General features: G+C 40.8%; 1 protein-coding gene across 2 annotated transcripts in view; it reads right to left on the reverse strand.

The window, feature by feature from the left end:
• The window catches only part of sema3gb (sema domain, immunoglobulin domain (Ig), short basic domain, secreted, (semaphorin) 3Gb), a 52,510-nt gene extending 31,799 nt beyond the window's left edge, over nt 1-20,711 (reverse strand). The window contains exons 1-2 of one of the 2 annotated variants that reach the window (XM_041274543.1): nt 20,238-20,711; nt 2,444-2,569 (exon numbers count right to left, since the gene is read on the reverse strand). In XM_041274543.1, the coding sequence (XP_041130477.1) occupies nt 2,444-2,540 (97 nt within the window). In that variant the 5' untranslated portion in view covers nt 2,541-2,569; nt 20,238-20,711. The remainder of the gene's footprint in view (nt 1-2,443; nt 2,570-20,237) is intronic. The other variant, XM_041274542.1, reaches the window with a different exon arrangement.
• Between the last annotated feature and the right edge of the window lie 443 nt (nt 20,712-21,154).

Consider the following 21,154-nt stretch of genomic DNA (forward strand, 5'->3'; position numbering starts at 1 on the left):
CACAAGAAACTGGCCTACCCTTTCCCGGCTGGATGGCCTTTTCACCGCTGCGATTGAAAGGCTACAATTAGACCCCAGAAATCCCTTTTGTGCGAGATAGAAAAATCCAGGACAAGCAGTCTGGCAGAAGACCAATATTACAGCTATTTTAATCCTCACTGGGAACGCCGACTGACGGCTTATACGTCTATACCCCCCTGGAGAGCAGCCTGGCACATTCTGTCAGAGATGTGAGGAATACATGTTTATACTATACAGTAGACCCCAGTGTGATACAGCCATCTAAACTTTCTTTGCAATTTGCAGTAGAATCTGATATTGATGCAAAACAGCCCTCTGAAATGTCTTTATATTATATAGCAGACTGTGACACTGATGTGATACAGCCATCTGAAATTTCTTTACACAAGAAAGAGTCTCTCAGCTCTAACTACTAGACTAGGTCACACTCCTTCCCTCCCTCCCAGTCTTCAGGTCTCATCCAGGACTGTAGTATAACTGGAGTATAACTTCGCAATCTTACGCAATGCAACTGTCTGGCTGAGGGTATATTAGCATGATTTGGGCCATCTGAGCTCCGACTGGCTGAAACGACCTTGAGCGTTGTGGTAAACACTTTGATGTATTGTGTGACACTGATAAAAATTCACAAACAAGTTGACAAACATTTGTCAAAATCACCCGGCAGCTTTGTGATTTTAAACAACATTGCTCTCCACGTTATTTTCTGGGAGTCTTGCAAACTAAACAAACTAAACAAAAAACAAAAAGAATACGTTCCAACAACAAAGATTAAACATCTTGGAGCAAAGAATCAGAAAAGAAACAAAACTGATTACTTAGTGTTATAATGAAAGCCTCATCTGTTTCTGTCTCTGAGCTGGTAAACAAAGCAGCTAAACATTCACAAGGGCATCCCAGTTGATTTATCACCTTCCTCTAAAGGGAAGGTCTTTCAGGGTAAGTGGCAGATTTGGGTAAAAAATGAAAACGTCCAATTCTTTGTAAAGTAGGATTCTGCCATTTAACTATATCAAAGTAGTCTCTCAATTCTGTTCAGTCTGTTTCTACATTATTATGTAGCCTGGCTCATTCTCAGGCTACATTCACACTCCAGTTTGATTATATTCTCCAAGTGTAGTTTTAGCTGGATATATTGTTTAAAATGTTGCAGGAGACATGTTCTAATCAGTCAATTAAATTGCTAAAATATGAACCTTCCAGTGCCTAATTTGAAAATATATAGCTTTCTATTTGAAAATTGTCTACTTGAACTTTCAAAGCACTTTGAAACTCTCAGATAATTTTTTTAAGTTTTTCAAAAATGTTAATTCCATTTATGTCAGATCACGTCTGTAAAATCAGAAATATCAGCGTGATCTGCCGTCACAATAGGGATTACAGGATAGTACTGTCGTCACAATAGGGATTACAGGATAGTACTGTCGTCACAATAGGATTACAGGATAGTACTGTCGTCACAATTGTGAAGCAATAAAAAAGGCCAACAAGATGCTCGGATACATTGTGAAAAGTGTTGAATTTAAATCAAGGGAAGTAATGGTAAAACTGTACAATGCATTAGTAAGACCTCATCTTGAATATTGTGTTCAGTTCTGGTCACCTCGCTACAAAAAGGATATTGCTGCTCTAGAAACAGTGCAAAGAAGAGCGATCAGAATTATTCCGGGTTTAAAAGGCATGTCATACGCAGACAGGCTAAAAGAATTGAATCTATTCAGTCTTGAACAAAGAAGACTACGCAGCGACCTGATTCAAGAATTCAAAATTCTAAAAGGTATTGACAATGTCAACCCAAGGGACTTTATACACAAGGGACAATACACACTCCTGATTCGCTGGTACAGTACTCCCCTAACCTTCCAACTCCCACCTAATAGGCTCTCGGTAACTGTCACTGATAAATGTACTCTAGTGAAAGTAGCTTAGCCACACATTCTGCTACATGCAAGTAGGCTACCGTATTACAGAAAATAAGCACACACGATACTACTAAAATGTCACAAATCATGTAACAAAGTATTGCAGCGTTTGAAAATCTTAGTGTTATTAATAAAAGTTATCCTCGTATAAAGAACGCCCACTTTTTAGCGCCGCAGTCATTTTGATCAATTTAAAATAAACGCAGTGGCGCCAAATTGAAATAATACGGTATTTCGAAACGCAATTAATTCAATGACTAGACTAGTCTTTCTCAGCATCTTCTAAATCAAAATCAACAGACGTTCATTCTTCTTGCAGTGTTACAAAACGCCCTGCAGCATTTACAAGAAGCCTATTGAGTTCCATTTGCTGTGTCCTCGCACCGCAATGCATTCTGGTACATTTGAAGGTCACTGGGAGATCAGCATTGGACGAGTAAGAACATAGCAAATCAAGGCTGTGACAAGGCAGTCTTGCAGCCACATCTACTCAAGCTTACCTTTGTAGGAGAGGTGCACTCTGGGAGCAGACTGCCGGTTGCCACGGATACCGCAGAAGCACAGTGCCAGCAGGAAGACAGGTATGGCCGTCGCCATAGTAACAGGACTAACAAACCAGTCAAGGCCTGATCAGGGAAGGAGAGGAGAGAACAAGGTGATGACATATTTTTCAGCGTTAATTATTAAACAGGCTTTGTTAACTTTTGATTAACTGAAGTCTGTGATGTGTTGCGTGAACTGCCAAATAAAAGGTGTACTTTACACTGTGATTTTACTCCTCTGACAGCTTGCTGTACAGCTGCTTATTGCTGATCCTTATAGTTAGATATTGTGGCAAAGCAGGTCTATGCCAGGATTCAGAATACTGCATGTGCACTTACACACAATTACAATGTTATTATGCATAGTTACATAGCTTAACACACACAATATATGTAAGTACACAATTGTATCAGAAAGGGATTTAGAGTTAGGGCTATATCGTGCAAAAAAGATGTACACAAAGTAGATTGCAACTATGCATAACAACACTGTAATTGTGTAAGTACACATGTATTTACCAAGTACATACTCTGCAAATACGCTGTAATTAGAGACACAATGTAAAGTGTTACTGAAGTTACTATAACTAGTTACAAGTAACTTGTAACTGTGACAGATTACTTTTTGAAAGTAACTTCCCCAACATGGAATACAGCAAAGGTAATGTTCTGTAAAACTTGCAAGCACTAACAAGTAACCAGCCCTGTGCGCTAGCCGGTGTCTAAAGACAGCCCCACATCCCATGCACAGTGAGATTAAAGGTCTAATAGATGAGAGCAGCAGCCCTCTGATCTTGATATCACTGAACACAGCAATAACAGTGCACTCATCCCATACAGCCATTTGCCAGCTATGGGATCGAATGACACAAAATGTACTGCGCTCTCAAGAAAGACAAATTAACAGTGCTTGATAGGTCCCTGAAGGGGTATTACTGTCTGAATGGACCAGTCAAAGTCTTTAAATTCTTAAAAGGAGGAGTTGACAACCCTGACCAATACTATAAGCACAGCGCAGAAACCAGGACCAAAGGACACCGCTGGGAATGAAGTGGAGATAGACTTGAGAGAGGGAAGGAGGCCCTTCTTCACACAGAGTGGTGAGGGGATGGAATGGGTTACCTAGTCATGTTGCTAATGCTGAATCACTGGGATCCTTGAAGATCCAACTTGAGAAAGCTCTGAGATCAATCAGCTGCTAGGAATCGGGTGAGTGCAGATGTCCACCTCTCGCTCGTAAATGTTCTTATAAGAAGCCATTATTTGATTTCTGAAACTAAAGTCTGACATGAAAAGTCCCATCTATGCTCACCCAGTTTGCTGCCTAGCAGCTAATTGATCTCAAAACTTTGGGATCCCAGTGATTCAGCCTCAACAACATGACAAGGTAACCCATTCCATCCCCTCCCCACTCTCTGTGTGAAGAAGTGTCTCCTTCAGCAACATGACTAGGTAACCCATTCCACACCCTCATCACTCTTTCTGTGAATAAGTGTCTCCTTTCCTCTGTCCTAAGTTGGTCTCCACTTCATTTCCAAATGTGTCATCTTGTGCTGCGCTTACAGTGTTGGTTCGGGTTAACCATGTCAACTCCTTTTAAGATTTTAAAGACTTCAATCATGTCCTCTCTAATTTTTCTTTTTTCCAGGCTGAATAGATCAACTTATTTCATCCTTTCTCCGTAGCTCAAGAATTACCCCAGAGAAGAAGTCAGGCGTGAAATTTCATTGGACCCATATGACACTTTACAGCATGTCATCTTGAATTTACAGCCATGGTGGGGTTGCAACTTATTAATTTCTTATATCCAGCTTCTCTGAACAATATCTACAGCTCTGGTCAAGAGTTTTGCATCATCCTATACAATGAACTAATTTTGCTCCATAAAGTCAAATGAAACCTGCTGAATAATGTCACGTTAACATATTGAATTACACACCACTTTGTGGTTTGTCATACACTTACAAAACACTGCACACAAAAACTGAAATGATGTTAAATAAAATATCTAAAATTATGTTCATATAGTGTTTTGTTTGTTTTCATTAAATTATGTCTCAATCCTAAAATTCTAAGTGATGCAAAACTTTTAGCCATAGCTGTAGTTGCCTGCCACAGACATCTATTTGGTAAACTAGATCATCCAAAGTCTCCTTACATCAGCCAGAGCTGTACAATGGTTTTCTGAGGCTTCTGAAACACTCCATCATTCTCGCTCCATCTGTCTATCACCGCTCAGGTCTCACATTCCTGACAAAACCCCCCCCCCCCCCCCCCACACAAAGCCTATTGTTGTGTTTCTGCCTTGGAATTAGTGACACCTGTATTTATAGAGCTGCCTGGACCGGATTGTCCAGATTCCACCCCTGTCTGTCTCAGAGCCCTGATGTCCAATACACAGCACAGTCCCGCTCTCTATCTATCTTTGCGTCAACCAGATAGCAGAGATTCTCAGCAGCCTTGCCCGCCAGATCCCCAGGAAAGACTCAAATACTGCAGCCAGCATTCACATACCTCTAGGCAGATGCTGACAATACCTTAGTGAGCGCAGCTCTAAAACTAGCAAGGTTATATGAAAGGATAAATAGACTTTGCTGAGTGGTGGTTGGAATTTAAGGCTTTTAATGGGCAGATCTCTTATAAGAGATTACCAGGATGCATTTGCATAGTAATTCAGCAGTTTCGTGCTGTTGCCACAGACAGTAGCTTACCGCAGTAGACCTTTATTTATTTATTTATTTATTTATTTATTTAATATGCTATACCGTGACTTTCTGGATTTTTCAATGCTTGCATGTTTTCGGTGTTTTTTTTTTTTTTTTTTACATTTTTGATCACGTGATCTCACTTTAAAGTGATTTTGAGTCGACTCCATTTAACTAAACTCTTAGAAAAAGTGTTGACTGTGAAACAAGATCGCTTCTGTTTTTCATCCTGTGACTTGAATGAGACGATGATTCTGTTTTATTGATAATGCTAAAAAAAAAAAAAAAACAGCTCCTATTTTTAATTCAAACTGAACAGAAAAAGCAAGTGTTAAATTGACTTTCCCTAGCTTTAAAATCTTAATGACTCAATCCAAAATGTTAGAACAGTTTAAAGTACTTGACAAGAAGGTCTAGATATGCTGAATAGGCCACTGACTGTTGCTTTTGTCACCTTTGACAGGTAAATACAAGCTTATAGCATTTTCTGTTTTTAGAAGTGGGTCATTTGACTTGGCAATAAGGAATGCACTGCACAACAAAACTTCTAACGCTACAAAAGGAATGACCTTGCATTCAAAAGCATTGCAAATCCCGCAACAAATAATTGTACACGTTGCACAATGCCAGGTGTCCAAAATCACGCAAGTCATAACTATTGATTTTTATCCACAAGGTTAAAGTTCCACTCAATGATGCACTTCACAAAGAATGTGTCGAGTGCTCTTATCAGCCCTTATCTCAATACACAGCTGACAACATGCAGAATCAGGTTCAGTGGTAATACACTGGTAACTTCAAAAGAATGGCTGCAAATTCCTAACGGATTCTGTCTGAATCCTGCAGGAATAACACCTGAATATGTTCTGCACTTCCTTGGCATTCTGAACTCATTCTTTTTTGATTCAGCTCCCTGTTAACTTATCTGGATTTAATTACCTGTGTTCATTCCATGTTCCTTTGTAACTAATAATCTGTGCTTTTCCAGTGATTATATTATGCATTTTCCATAGGTTACCATGGTTTGTTTCGTTAATATGTTTTACCATACCTCTCTGGGCTTTACACTGCTTTACCATAGCTTTCTGTGCTTTACAATGCATGCCTGTGCTTTAGCATACCTCCCTGTGTTTTACAATGCTTCCCTATGCTTTACTAGGCCTCTCTGTGCTTTACAATGCTTCCCTATGCTTTACCATACCTGAGCTTTACAATGCTTGCCTATGCTTTTCCATGCTTTCACTGTGCTTTACTACACTTTGCTATGCATTTCCTATGGTTAACTTTTACAAGGGGTATTCTATATCAACGAAAGTCATTGGTTCGTACACATTTTAAACACACGCCTTCTCAGCTGCTAGCCTGATGCTCCTGTGGTATTGAAGAATCATGGAAACACAACGCTCGAGTGTTTAGTGGTATCTTTGTGGTTTTATCGCTGTGTCAACATGAAAGTCATAATTGGTCTTCTGTGTTCAATTAAAATAGGGATTGCCTGCAATGCAAAAAAAAAAAAAAAAGCCATTTGGGGCAACTGCACTGCAACTGAGTTAGCAATAAGTTTCATCAGGACAGCACAGCGAAAAGAAACCGAGTCACCTGAACAAACGACCTGCCGAGGGCCAAACATGGTAAACTAGCCCTTATAATATAGCAAAGTGTAATAAAGCACAGTGAAAACATGGTAAAGCATAGGATTGTAAAGCTATGAGAGGTATGGCACTATAAAAAAGAAAAACAAACAGAAATTGCCTGTTTACACCGTGCACACCACATGGCGGTGCCTTTTCCAGGGGAGACCCTTGGGGACCCCTGCACTCCCCTGACTGTATGACTCACCCTGGGACATGGGAATGATGGGATACTGGTCAAAGTCTACCTTATGAGGCACACACCCAGCCTCTCAGCACCGTGCAAACAAGACTCGGTTGCTTTGCAGTGCAGCGTATGTGTAAATGCACTTTGCGGTCACAGTGTTTTGTGTGGCCTTTGTAAAGAAACAAGACTTTCTGAAGTGTTCCCTTGCACAACACTGTGGGACACAATGCCGTAGATATGCCTGTGGTTTATCTGGGAGATGAAATAACCAAGCTGATGTAAAAGTGAGCGATTGCCACTTTTGTACTGACAGGAACACAACAAACTATGTTAACTGACAAAAATAAATAAATAAAAAAGATATTGAAAGTTAAACACAAACATGTAAGTTTACAGTGGAGTGATTCAGTAGCACTTAAAATGCCTAAAACAAACACAAACATGGAAGGAATTTAATGACTTTAGAAGGTAGGACTTTTGCCAGGCCATGCTATCTAACTGTTTCTCAGTATTAAACAAACCACACTGCTGCCCTCCCTCCCAGTCCCTCAGCTCTAACCACTAGATTAGGCCACACTGCTTCACTCCCTCCCAGTCCCTCAGCTCTAACCACTAGACTAGGCCACACTGCTTCCCTCCCTCCCAGTCCCTCAGCTCTAACCACTAGACTAGGCCACACTGCTTCCCTCCCTCCCAGTCCCTCAGCTCTAACCACTAGACTAGGCCACACTGCTTCCCTCCCTCCCAGTCCCTCAGCTCTAACCACTAGACTAGGCCACACTGCTTCCCTCCCTCCCAGTCCCTCAGCTCTAACCACTAGACTAGACCACACTGCTTCCCTCCCTCCCAGTCCCTCAGCTCTAACCACTTGACTAGGGCACACTGCTTCCCTCCCTCCCAGTCCCTCAGCTCTAACCACTAGACTAGACCACACTGCTTCCCTCCCTCCCAGTCCCTCAGCTCTAACCACTAGACTAGGCCACACTGCTTCCCTCCCTCCCAGTCCCTCAGCTCTAACCACTAGACTAGGCCACACTGCTTCCCTCCCTCCCAGTCCCTCAGCTCTAACCACTAGACAAGGCCACACTGCTTCCCTCCCTCCCAGTCCCTCAGATCTAACCACTAGACAAGGCCACACTGCTTTCCTCCCTCCCAGTCCCTCAGCTCTAACCACTAGACTAGGCCACACTGCTTCCCTCCCTCCCAGTCCCTCCGCTCTAACCACTAGACTAGGCCACACTGCTTCCCTCCCTCCCAGTCCCTCAGCTCTAACCACTAGACTAGGCCACACTGCTTCCCTCCCTCCCAGTCCCTCAGCTTTAACTATTAGGCCACACTTTTTTTTTTTTAACTGGATGGAAAAGGAACTTTAGCTGAACTTCTAATTACACCTTTAGTTAAACATTTACAATTTGGAGGAAATTAAAAATCAGGTGCAGGTACAGTGCATGGAAAGCAGTAGTTTCATGCAAAGTATAGACAACGTCTCAAGGTTAGAATGCTTTTTGGGCTAGTGGACATTTGCATGCAACTGTTTATTTTAGTAGTGATCTTATGTCCTGAATTCATTTGAATCAAGTTCATTACAGAACAACGAATCTTGTGAACTGCACAGGGTTACCAGACGTCCTGTGGGAAAAATGGGATGGTCCCTGTTTTCAGCCTTAATAGTGTCCTGGTTTAGAAACAGTAAAATTGTTAAATTGTTCCAGTTTTGCTATTTTATTCTCATATTATAAACCACATTTAGTGATCCCACTTGTTTGAAAAATACAGTATGTTTCTGCATTTGTACCTGTGACTATTGCCTGGTAGAATAAACAGAGTAAACATGTCAATGTGGGCAGCTACTTATGTTTCTTTATGTAACTGTAATTAAAATTGCAATTACTATGTATAATTGTAACTGTAATTGAATGAAACAGCATTGGAATTGTAATGGAGGTGGTCCGATGGGACGAGCATAACCAGAACCACGCAGAATAATTGCAAACACACTACAATAGTAATAAATGTATGCATGCAGTTAAAATGACATTGAAGCTACGGTAAGGATTTTCACAGTGAATGGAAGGAATACAGTCTTTGTACCACTTATTTAAACATCTATGGTTTTGGTTTCAAAATCTGGTAACACTTTACATAAAGCGTCTCTAATGACTGTGTAATTACCTTGTAGTTACTTACTAAACACATGTGACCTTACACATCATCACAATATCATTATGCATAGTTGCAATGTACTTAAATGTGTCCATTTTTTGCAGGATATATAGAAGTACACAATTGAATCAGAAAAGGGCTGTTGTATTCCTCAATAATACTAATGGTACAACCTTATTCAAATAATGCCCTGGATTTTATTGACCGGGGAGTGTCATTAGTACCTCATAACACAACACAGCAATGTCATTATTCATTATATATACACTCCAGACTCTGAATATGGCACCAGAGGGATTAACATTGATCAGTGAAGGTTGCACAGAGGCTCAGAAATATAACGCTATGATGATCAACAATGGGTTTATGCGCCTGTAATAACACTCCTGCTATCTGGCTCACTGCACAGTTGAAATCCGTCAATGCTGTCTCTCGCACAAGCCAGCTATCTGCACTTGTTGATATTAACAGCAGGGGAACCATCATGTCATGTTATAAAAGGAGCACAAAAACGCATTAGGGAGACATTCTGATGAAAAAATAAATCTGTCAGTCGCATGCCGACACCTGCTTTACTCCCCTCTCCTTTTCATTCAGACAATAAACAGCGGATTCCTTTCCAATTACCAGCCGCATCGTGCTCTATTTTTACGGCACAGCTGTTTTCCAACATCACGTTGGCTTCGGCTTTCGTATTTTGTCTTTTTAATTCACCTTTTTAATCTGTCTGTCCTCTCCGATGTTTTTAGCTCTTGAGCTACTCAAACCCAATGCCTTCCACACTGCAGTCCAGTGCTCTAGCCACTGAGCTACCCAATCCCACTGCCTTCCACACTGCAGCCCTGTGCTTTAACCACTGAGCTACTCAAACCCAATGCCTTCCACACTGCAGCCCAGCAGTCTAAACACTGTGCTCCTCAAACCCACTGTCTTCCACACTGCAGTCCAGTGCTCTAGCCACTGAGCTACCCAAACCCAATGCCTTCCACACTGCAGCCCAGCAGTCTAAACACTGAGCTCCTCAAACCCACTGTCTTCCACACTGCAGTCCAGCGCTCTAACCACTGAGCTACTAAAACCCACTGCCTTCTACACTGCAGTTCAGTGCTCTAGCCACTAAGCTACTCAATCCCACTGCCTTCCACACTGCAGCCTTGTGCTTTAACCACTGAGCTTCTCAAACCCACTGCCTTCCACATTGCCGCCCAGCAATCTAACCACTGAGCTTCTCAAACCCACTGCTTTCCACACTGCAGCCCAGTGCTTACAGAGTATTTCGAACCCTGCTTGAAGTTCTTCTATATCATTTTCATGGACCTTTAAGCTGAGAGAACATAAGCCACTTTTTCAGGAACAGCAGCTTGAAATCTGGTTCCAGGAGACCTATTTTGAGGCAACTTTGCTGTATCAAACCCCAAGTCTCCCCCGCGGTGGCCTGAAACCTAGCCTCCTCAAACGAGGTGGGTTTGTGGTCCAGCAGCTTTACATTGCCACTAACAGAGACACAGACAGACACGAAGACAGATTGATGTCAATGGCAGCTCCTATGTTGATGTTAAACTTGCCTTGGTGACTTCCCTTAGCAGTAAGGAATGAGCCGTTTGCGTTTAGTTTCTAAACACACAGTGGGGGGGCTGCTTTTCTTCAGTCACTGACATGAAACAGAGAGGGGGGGGCGGGGGGGCTACCTGAACACGATGCCAAGATACAAGCAAGCCAAGCAACGCACTGGGGAGTGCAGGTAGCTTGGACAAAACGCTGTCTGTTCAGAACTGGGGAACATAAGAAAAATGAACGACTAGAGCCGTTCAGCCCATCTTGGCTCATTCGGTTGCTAGTGGTGGATTGATCCCAGAACTCAAGTCAGGTCTTACAGGACCCCAGTGATTCAGCACCAACAACATGATTAAGTAACCCATTCCATCCCTTCACCACTCTCTGTGTGAAGAAGTGTAAATTAAATAGGCCTTCAGGTATAAGGCATTAAAAGGAATGAGCTATGAACTGAACTTATTTAGCCTGGAACAAAAAGAATTAGGAGGGACTTGATGTAAGTCTTTAAAACCTTAAAAGGAGTTGACAAAGTTAACCCAAACTAATGCTGTAAACACAGCACAGAAACCAAGACCAGAGGACACAGTTGGAAATGAAGTGGACTTTGGACAGAGGGAAGGAGACACTTTTTCACACAGAGAGTGGTGAGGGTTCGGGGTATCCCCCTTTCTCAAGAGCATTGTGGACCATGATTCATCTGACGTGGGGAGGGGCAGGGTGGGGGTCATTTTTAAAATTACACTTCGAATCAATAAAAGTAAAAGAATATGACCACTGGTTCATGTAAAATGAAATCATTTGCAACTTGAATTAAGAACTCATCAAGGAATGTGTATATAAAATCATATGTTAACAGTGACAAACTGCAAGGTTTCTTATTTTTTTTAAATCACGCAAACAGTGATCTTACATATAAGTCTTATTTTGCGGGTTGTACAATGCTGGCGCAGGTCTGTAGGTTTAAATGTGAATTTGCAGGTTCCTTGGGTGATCTTATTTTAATGAAAAGAATGAATTCTGATGAAGGTCGTCTCCTTTAAGAACTAAACGCTGTTCTGGAGAGTAAAACAGCTGGCCAGTAATTGTGAGGTGGGGATTCCCTTCCTAGCTCTGTGCAATACAAACACCTTCACAACACAGACCACTCTTAACGGCTCAACAAGTCAGGAGGAAGCGAACGAGAAACAGTACGTTTGACAGAATGCACTTGAATTTTAAGGACAAAGAAGAGGATTATCTAAAAACATTTTTAAAAAAGTTCACCGCCCTCCCTAACAAGTCTCAGGTAAAGATGACTTAACTCTTACAAAAGCTTTCCCACAGTTAAGTATAATAAAACACAGTGACTGTACAGGAAAGCATAGGTAAGCATTGCGTGGCAAAAGCATGGCAAAAAAACAAGATGCTCGGACATATAGTGAAGAGTGTTGAATTTAAATCAAAGGAAGTAATGTTGAAACTTAACAACGCATTAGTAAGACCTCATCCAGAATATTGTGATCAGTTCTGGTCACCTCGCTACAAAAAGGATATTGCTGCTCTAGAAAAAGAAGAGCAACCAGAATTATTTCTGGTTTAAAAGGCATGTCATATGCAGACTTTTTCGACTTGAAAAAAGAAACAAGGACCAGGGGTCACAAGTGGAGATTAGATAAAGGGGCATTCAGAACAGAAAATAGGAGGCACTTTTTTCACAGAGAATTGTGGGAGTCTGGAACCAACTCCCTTGTAATGTTGTTGAAGCTGACACCCTGGGGTCCTTCAAGAAGCTGCTTGATGAGATTCTGGGATCAATAACCTACTAACAACCAAATGAGCAAGATGGAGATGAAACTTTCTTATGTTCTTATGTTTCCCATAGTAAAAACATAGCAAAGTTATCTACAAACAGGTTTTATAAACAACAGTAAATATCTATGCTCTGTTCTAGGTAGCCTATTCCATCCCCTCACCACTCTCTGTGTGAAGAAGTGTCTCCTTCAGCAACATGACTAGGTAACCCATTCCATCCCCCTCACCACTCTCTGTGTGAAGAAGTGTCTCCTTCAGCAACATGACTAGGTAACCCATTCCATCCCCTCACCACTCTCTGTGTGAAGAAGTGTCTCCTTCAGCAACATGACTAGGTAACCCATTCCATCCCCCTCACCACTCTCTGTGTGAAGAAGTGTCTTCTTCAGCAACATGACTAGGTAACCCATTCCATCCCCCTCACCACTCTCTGTGTGAAGAAGTGTCTCCTTCATCAACATGACTTGGTAACCCATTCCATCCCCTCACCACTCTCTGTGTGAAGAAGTGTCTCCTTCCCTCCATCTTGTTTATCTCCACTTAATTTCCAACTGTGTCCCCTCTGGTCCTGGTTTCGGAGCTGCTCTTAAAGTGTTGGTTAGGGTTAACTATGTCAATATGAAGATCCCACTATTTCCGACCCTTTATGAATGAAATCTAAAGGCATCTCTCCTGAACAATATACACACTGGTTGTGGCAGATATTTCTGATATTGTCTGTCCCCCGTGTTTGTGGGCTTTTGGTCAGATTAATGCCACTCAATCACAGCTTGGGGGCGAGTTGTGTTAGCACAAGGCTTAGTCGTCACTGGCTGACCATCAACCATTTCCAGAAAGAACACTTAAGACGAAACGCAGGCAGCTGGATGGATTAGTTACCCAGCTCTTGCCACTGTCACTGACACACTGCAATGGCTGTGCAATGCTTTTGCCTTATTCAGGTTACATGCATATCCCTCTATAGTTATAAGTAGAGGCAGTCCAAATTTGCAAATAGATATGTGTTTAATATTTGTATTAATAATGGCTTATAAAAAGTCATGTAAACATATTCCTATCAAAGCATTTATGGGGTAAGTACTTCCAATATTGATATGTCAATAAATCCTGTTCGCCTGCGGGGGGCGTATCAACTTCAACCCCCTTCTCGCTCTGCTGCCTGTCACTCAGCAGCGAATGCACGCACCCACATGGCTACTGTGTCACAAGCATTAAAACCCAGTGTTTTAAACAAGGGATTTAGGGGAGCTCCCTAATAACAGCTGAATCTCAAAACAATAATTGTGTGAATATAGTTATTGTTACAGCTTTGTATAATGGTATTTAAAACAGGATTCATTTATCCAACTTTTTATATATCAGCCCTGACTCTTGTTCCTCCGCAGTCGGTTATGTGACGGATTACTGTATCAAGCATTTTTGTCAGTAAAGAAACTGTCAAACATCAGCTCGCACGAGACTTGAAACAGAGGGGGGGGCACATTTTCAAAGCCTTAACTTCAATCTTGAATTACTTTCTGAAGGAGACAAAACATCCTGTTCATTTAACAAGAACTAGAACCGAACAAACGAGTTAATTCAGGTTAGCGGTCTGCTAATGATAATTATAATGACGATGTAGCTGCAGAATGTAGCGAATCTGTAGAAGACTGTGAATTCCGTGCGAACCTGCGAATTCCACGATTGCCGTCATCCACTGAGCTTCAGTAAGGATCGTCCGGCTATTCACTTCAAAATGATGGAATTTGAAATGAGCTCACAGCCATGGCACAGTATTATCTCAATATGGCACCTAGATCCCTTGTGAAACACAGTTATGACACAAATATAGCAAGCATGCCGATGATATTCATCTCCCATTGAAGAGTAGAGCCATCAGTACCATACTAAAGTTGATCACTATTTTACTTTATATACAGTAAAAGTACTAGTTTGATTTACAGCATCATATATCCTTTATATACATTTTTAAAAGTCTGATCATAATTGGTAAGCAGTTCTCTAGTTGTATTTAAAAATGAATGACATGCAGACAGCCAAACAGCCTCCATGTATCCCCAGATACAACAAATAGCTCAGGTGTAGGTCAGACAGTTGGACAGACAGACAGACAGCCGGCCTCCATATGACGCACTCAGCCATGTGTGTTAAAGAAGGTCCTTAGCAAGTTTCATCACAATCAATTTTCTCATGGAAAATTAACAAAAAAACCAACAAAAACATTTGGGGCGGATTTTGTAACACACCATATGGGTTAAAAGAGGATTCGATCCATTCCTGGTTTCACTCCGAGTTTAATAAGACACACCTGAGCTTGTTACCGCTGCACACTGTGGCTAACCAAGCTCGTGGTAAAACCTGGAATGGGTGAAACTGCTGTGTAATAGGAGTCTTATCGCCATCCCATTCCAAAAGGGAAACACATGTCGTACAGACAAGGCGCTCAGACAAAGTCAAACAAAGACCTGAAACAATGATCTAGTTTGGTCTTGTTGAACCCTTGACCTCTTGAACTGGTCACCCAACGATCTGCCCATCTGTTGACCCATTGACCGGCTTCCACTGTCGCCCAAGAGAAGGTGCTGGCCACCAGGGAAATAAATGGCATTCCAGATTTCAGCTTGGGATGCCACTTGTTGTGCAGGTGACTGCACTGAAGCAGAGAGATTGAGGATAAGGAGTGGAGGGGTGGAGACCATTGAACGTCCATAGAGAACTGTAGATCAGACCTGGGATCAATTAGAATTTGAATTGCAATTCCACTTAAAGCAGAAATGTTGGCTGAAATTCCAATTCCAATTCTGTTTTGTTCAATTACAGTTACAAAGATGCTGCAGTAATTGCAATTTTAGAATTAGACTATAAAAGTGCCACAAACAACTAATCAAATTGACATATTTACTCTATTTATTCTAAATAACCCAGCAATAATCACAGGCATAAATACAGAAACCAAAAAATACTATAGAACTTTTTCTAATTTTCAAAACGAACAATTAATAACGAATTACACAATTAGAATTGGTATTGACTGTAGATGTGCTGTAGTATTGATTTTAAATAGATGGAACTATGCTATTTGTAATCCATTACCGTATTTCGCTGCCTGTCTGAAAAAGTTACAAGTTACTGAAAAATGTAATCAGCTTAGTTACAGGTTACTAAAAAATGTAATCAGATTACAGTAACGTGTTGCATGCATAGGGGTACCAGACGTCCCAGGAAGCTGCAGTGTTACGTTTGTTCTTATTACGATGGATCGGTGGCTGATTTGTGCAAAAATATAAAAAATATCAGCAGTGGTATACAGAGAAGCCAGAGGCATGATGGATTTTTTTTTTTTTTACCGGTACATGTACATGTGAGCGTTGGAGGGGCGTCAAGTACCACAGACAAGAGGAAGGGGGGCTTGGGCCACAAAGTTTGAGCTATAGTGTATATGCCAGACAGCGAGGACTGTCTGTCTGCAGCCGATGAAGAAGAAATTATAGGAGTCAAAGCATCCTGAAATCACAATGATTCAAAACTGGGCACAGCATTAAAGAAGTCGAGGCAAAACATTTCCCCTATAATAAGCACATTGATGATTTTGAATGGAACAAAGGGAAGCGTGCCTTTAAAGTTTGTTCTATGTAATTGTATCTTTCAATGGAATACACAGCTGTCTTTTTCAAAGCTGGGCTATCTATTAAAAAAAAAAACAACATTGAAATGGAAGAGTTTCTTTTTGAAAGAACTTTCGATGTGTGAGGGAATTAATTACTTGGGAATGTCATATATGTTATGTATAAAATTAATCATTTCTCATTCCACTCCCTCCCTCAGCTCTAACCACTGGTGTCACACTGGTTCCCTCCCTCCCAGTCCCTCAGCTCTAACCACTAGACTAGGCCACACTACTTCCCTCACTCCCAGTCCCTCAGCTCTAACCACTAGACTAGGCCACACTACTTCCCTCACTCCCAGTCCCTCAGCTCTAACTACTAGACCAGGCCACACTGCTTCCCTCCCTCCCAGTCCCTCAGCTCTAACCACTAGACTAGGCCACACTGCTTCCCCCCCTCCCAGTCCCTCAGCTCTAACCACTAGACTAGACCACACTGCTTCCCTCCCAGTCCCTCAGCTCTAACAACTAGACTAGGCCACACTGCTTCCCTCCCTCCCAGTCCCTCAGCTCTAACCACTAGACTAGACCACACTGCTTCCCTCCCTCCCAGTCCCTCAGCTCTAACCACTAGACTAGACCACACTGTTTCCCTCCCTCCCAGTCCCTCAGCTCTAACCACTAGACTAGACCACACTGCTTCCCTCCCTAACCACAACAAGTACTCCAGATAGACGTGTCTAGGCCTGTGGGTCAATAGAAACGCCTGTGCCATACTGCCAAACAAAACTAATCAAAAAGGTAGCTGGCCTTAGGGGATTTATTAAACATGAATGATATCTGTTCTTTGCCAAATACAGAACAAATCAATTCCATCAACAGGATAGATTTCCTTGGGAAAGATGATTGGTAGCTTGAAAGAAAGAAAGAAAGAAAGAAATAAAGAAAGAAAGAAAGATGAGAAAAACCATCATAGAGTGTGAGGGGCCTCAGGCCTGCCCTGGACTGGAAGGAGCACGTTTTCTCTTAGGGTGTGAGGGAGGAAGCAGTTCAGCCTCCATGCCTCAAGTCTGCCCTGGACTGGAGGGAGCACCTTTTCACTTAGGGTGTGAAGGAGGGAGCAGTTCAGCCTCCATGCCTCAAGTCTGCCCTGGACTGGAGGGAGCACCTTTTCACTTAGGGTGGGTGAGGGAGGAAGCAGTTCAGCCTCCATGCCTCAAGTAAATCTTGCAAAGAGAAATTTCTTAAAACAGATACTTTAAAATAAAATTGCATGCTTGCTGTAACATCTGTATCTTTCAAAACTGCACATTCAATACCTGTGTAGGTCAGGGAGGAGCAGAACAGGTTAAATGAATAGCTACAAAAACTTTATTTTTATGAACCTGTTTTAATACTAATGTGGAAAGAGTGTATAAAATAAATTGTGTGTTTAGACACAAAAAACAATAATAGTAACACTAATAATAGTAATCAAAAGTCTGTAGTCTGGGAATGAGAATGCACTAACAGAACAGACCTCTGAAACACAAAGGTGGCAGAACAGCTCACTTCACAAAATCCAAACCCTGTGTAGCACAATACAGAGCTAATGATCAGGGCAGACAAAACAGTGTTGAAAAGGCTTCTCCTAAGAGAAAGTGGATGCAAAGTAAAAACTGCTTAATCCAGCATTCTGTAGAATGCAGCATCGTTTCTGGGTCCCAACCAAATCCCTATTGGTGGGATCCCCTCTACAATCCAGAACCTGTTTATTGTGGAACCCGGGCGCATCCTGCACTCCACGCGTTGCGCCTTTCCTGGATGTGCCACCTGTCTACTTGAGAGTGTACATTTGTACTTGAAGCAAACAATACGTAGTGTCATCATTTTGTAGATCTCTGGTTTTCCAATTTGAAAAACACACACATCATGGTTATGGTGAATTTGACTTTAACACACATTTCCGTGAAGCTTGTAGTGAAGAAAAATGATCGCTTGCTCCTTGCAGATACTTTATTGCTACACTTTGAAACTTCACGTGAAGGAGACAAGACAACACTGAAAGTCAATTGTAGGACTTTCTTTTACTTAAAACACATCTGTGCTTGTCTGGTTCACAGTAACCCGATTAAACTATCAAGCTAGGTCTTAATGACATCAACATCACAACAAGGTAACCCTAGGCAACCCATTCCATCCCCTCAAAACACTTTGCCACTTTTGGCTACAGAATCTCCTGAGTGTTTTTTTGCCTACTTCAAACGGGATTCAAGGTGAGCTTTTTTGAGTAATGGCATCTTTCTTGCCACCCTACCATACAGGCCAGATTTGTGGAGTGTTTTAGATATTGTTGTCACATGCACACTTTGACCAGTCTTGGCCATAGAAGCCTGTAGCTCTTGCAAAGTTACCATTGGCCTCTTGGTAGCGTCTGATCAGTCTAATTCTTGTTTGGTCATCCAGTTTGGAGGGATGGCCTGATCTAGGCAGGGTCTTGGTGGTGCCATACACCTTCCACTTCTTAATAATAACTGTCTTGACCGTGCTCCAAGGGATATTCAGGGCCTTTAATACTTTTTTACACCCATCCCCTGATCTGTGCCTTTCAACAACTTTGTCCCGGAGTTCCTTTGAAAGTGCCTTGGTGCTCATGGTTGAGTCTTTGCTTTGAAATACACTACCCAGCAGAGGGAACCTACAGGAACTGCTGAATTTATCCTGAAATCATGTGAATCACTACGACTTAACACAGGTGGAGGCCATTTAACTTGCTGTGTGATTTTGAAGGCCACTGGTTACACCTGAGCTAATTTAGGATTGCTATTACAATGGGGGTGGACACTTATCCAACCAAGCTATTTCAGTTTTTATTTCTAATTAATTTTCTGCAAATTTCTAGAATATTTTTTTCACTTGGAAGTTGTGGGGTAGGATGCGTAGATAAATGAAAAATAAATAAAAAAATCTGGGCTATAAGCATCAAAAGGTGAAAGATTTGAAAGGGGGTGTAGACTTTATAGGCACTATATATATATATATATATATATATATATATATATATATATATATATATATATATATATATATATATATATAACAGATAGAGAATATAGAGACTGCATATTTTAGCCCCCACAACTTCATTAAAATCTCTCAATATGAATAATACCTCGTGTCAGTGTGGTAACAGACGCCAGCTCACAGTGTCAAACAAAGTTCTAACACAAGATAAATGGTCTGTTTGTTTTGTTTTGTTTTTTGGCAACTGTCTCAAATAAATACAAATAATGAATAACAGTAACCAAATACGTTACTGAAATGTAATCAAACACTGCATGTACATAATTGTGCGGGGATTAAAATCACATAAAATCCAGTATTTACACATACAGTACAATACATAAAGTTGTGTGCTCGTACAATATATGATGTACACTGCATCTCATATTTACTTATAGATGAATAAAAGGCACATGCTAGAACTGGCTATAAATACACCATCGACGCAACGATAAACAACAAGTAGGTTTTGGTATCTGTTTGAATTTGTCAAAAATAAATGGATGTTTACTTAATTAATTGCTATTTGTTTTAGCAAGCAGATGTTACACTAACACACTACTAGGAATGTATTCCTGTTCTTATGTAGTATGCCAACATATACAAAAACATCACGAGATATGTTCGACTGACTGATCGGGAAAAAAAATAACAACGAGACACTTAACATGGTTATTCCGGACATCTTTACCAATAAATACCAGGGATAGACGTAAAAGTCACGCCTTCTTCTCATTTGCTTATGTGTATGTATTGTAAATAAACATAAATGCCCTTGGAATAATGTAATAGTCAGTTGTACAGTATTTCAAAGTCAAATAGCAAAATTCTGTCAGCCAGTGTTACACGACCACACGTCACGTATTTTCTAAAGAAAGAAAATATTTGACAATAGTTGTGGTCAAACAGTAACGCTTCGTATATATATATATATATATAATATATATATATTATATATATATATATATATATATATATATATATATATATATATATATATATATATAAAAAAATGAATGCTGTGTACGAGAAACGTTATGTTAACTTGTACATACCGAAAATTAACGTTACTTACCTCAGATTTTTTTTTCTTGTTATACCGAAATAAACTGAAAACCGTCGCTTGTTCTTGAAGCTTTCGGACCAAACCCGGCAGGTAACCCAGTTTTACATTCCTTTCCAATGCTCGTTGCGTACCTTTGTTGACACGGGGATAGTAAGCACAACGACAGGTAGAAATGTTATTACGTTCACCGTCCAAGACTTGCGTTATGCCACATGAAAAAAACACATTAACAAATTCTTGTTGGATAACAAGGGGGGAAAAAAGTCCCAAACTGCAGCTCCAAAGAAAAGTTAGTTTTCCAAATGACGTGCAAACAGTTTGCCAAGAAATAAAATTGTGTGTGCGGTTAAAATGACATGCAATGGAAAATGAGTTCAAATTCCTGGTGCAGAACGAAAACTTTGCACAATGAAGAGAAGTTTCTATTCAAGTGTGGGCAGGTGCTGCGTGTGTTTGAGTTAAATCTCGGAGTCTCTCTCTCTCTCTCTCTCTCTCTCTCTCTCTCTGTCACTGCAGATCAAGCGTGTATTATCTGTTAACTCCTTATTTGCCGGCGAGAAGTAGATGAATGATAGCAACCTATTTTGACAACATTACACGTTTTTTATTGAATACATTTTCTATAAATAGTATAGCACGTGCGGTATATTTCAGCTATTTGTATTTTTCATCTGTCATTTGTTAATTATTGCTTTATCTTATATAAAGTCATTTTCATTTAATCTACACGCCTGTTCATATTTGAAAATATGCATATTTCGAATATATTTGAAACATTTAACATTTAACATAATTATAACGAATTATATTTTGTAGCAACATAAATAAAAAAAATAAAAAATCGAAAGACGCGAAAGACATTTTTGGGGTGTACGTGTTATCTTGTATTTTGCATGACAATAGTAAACTAATGACAGCATGTTATT

The sequence above is a fragment of the Polyodon spathula genome, chromosome 16 (genome assembly GCF_017654505.1).
Source record: "Polyodon spathula isolate WHYD16114869_AA chromosome 16, ASM1765450v1, whole genome shotgun sequence".
Taxonomy (NCBI): domain Eukaryota; kingdom Metazoa; phylum Chordata; class Actinopteri; order Acipenseriformes; family Polyodontidae; genus Polyodon; species Polyodon spathula.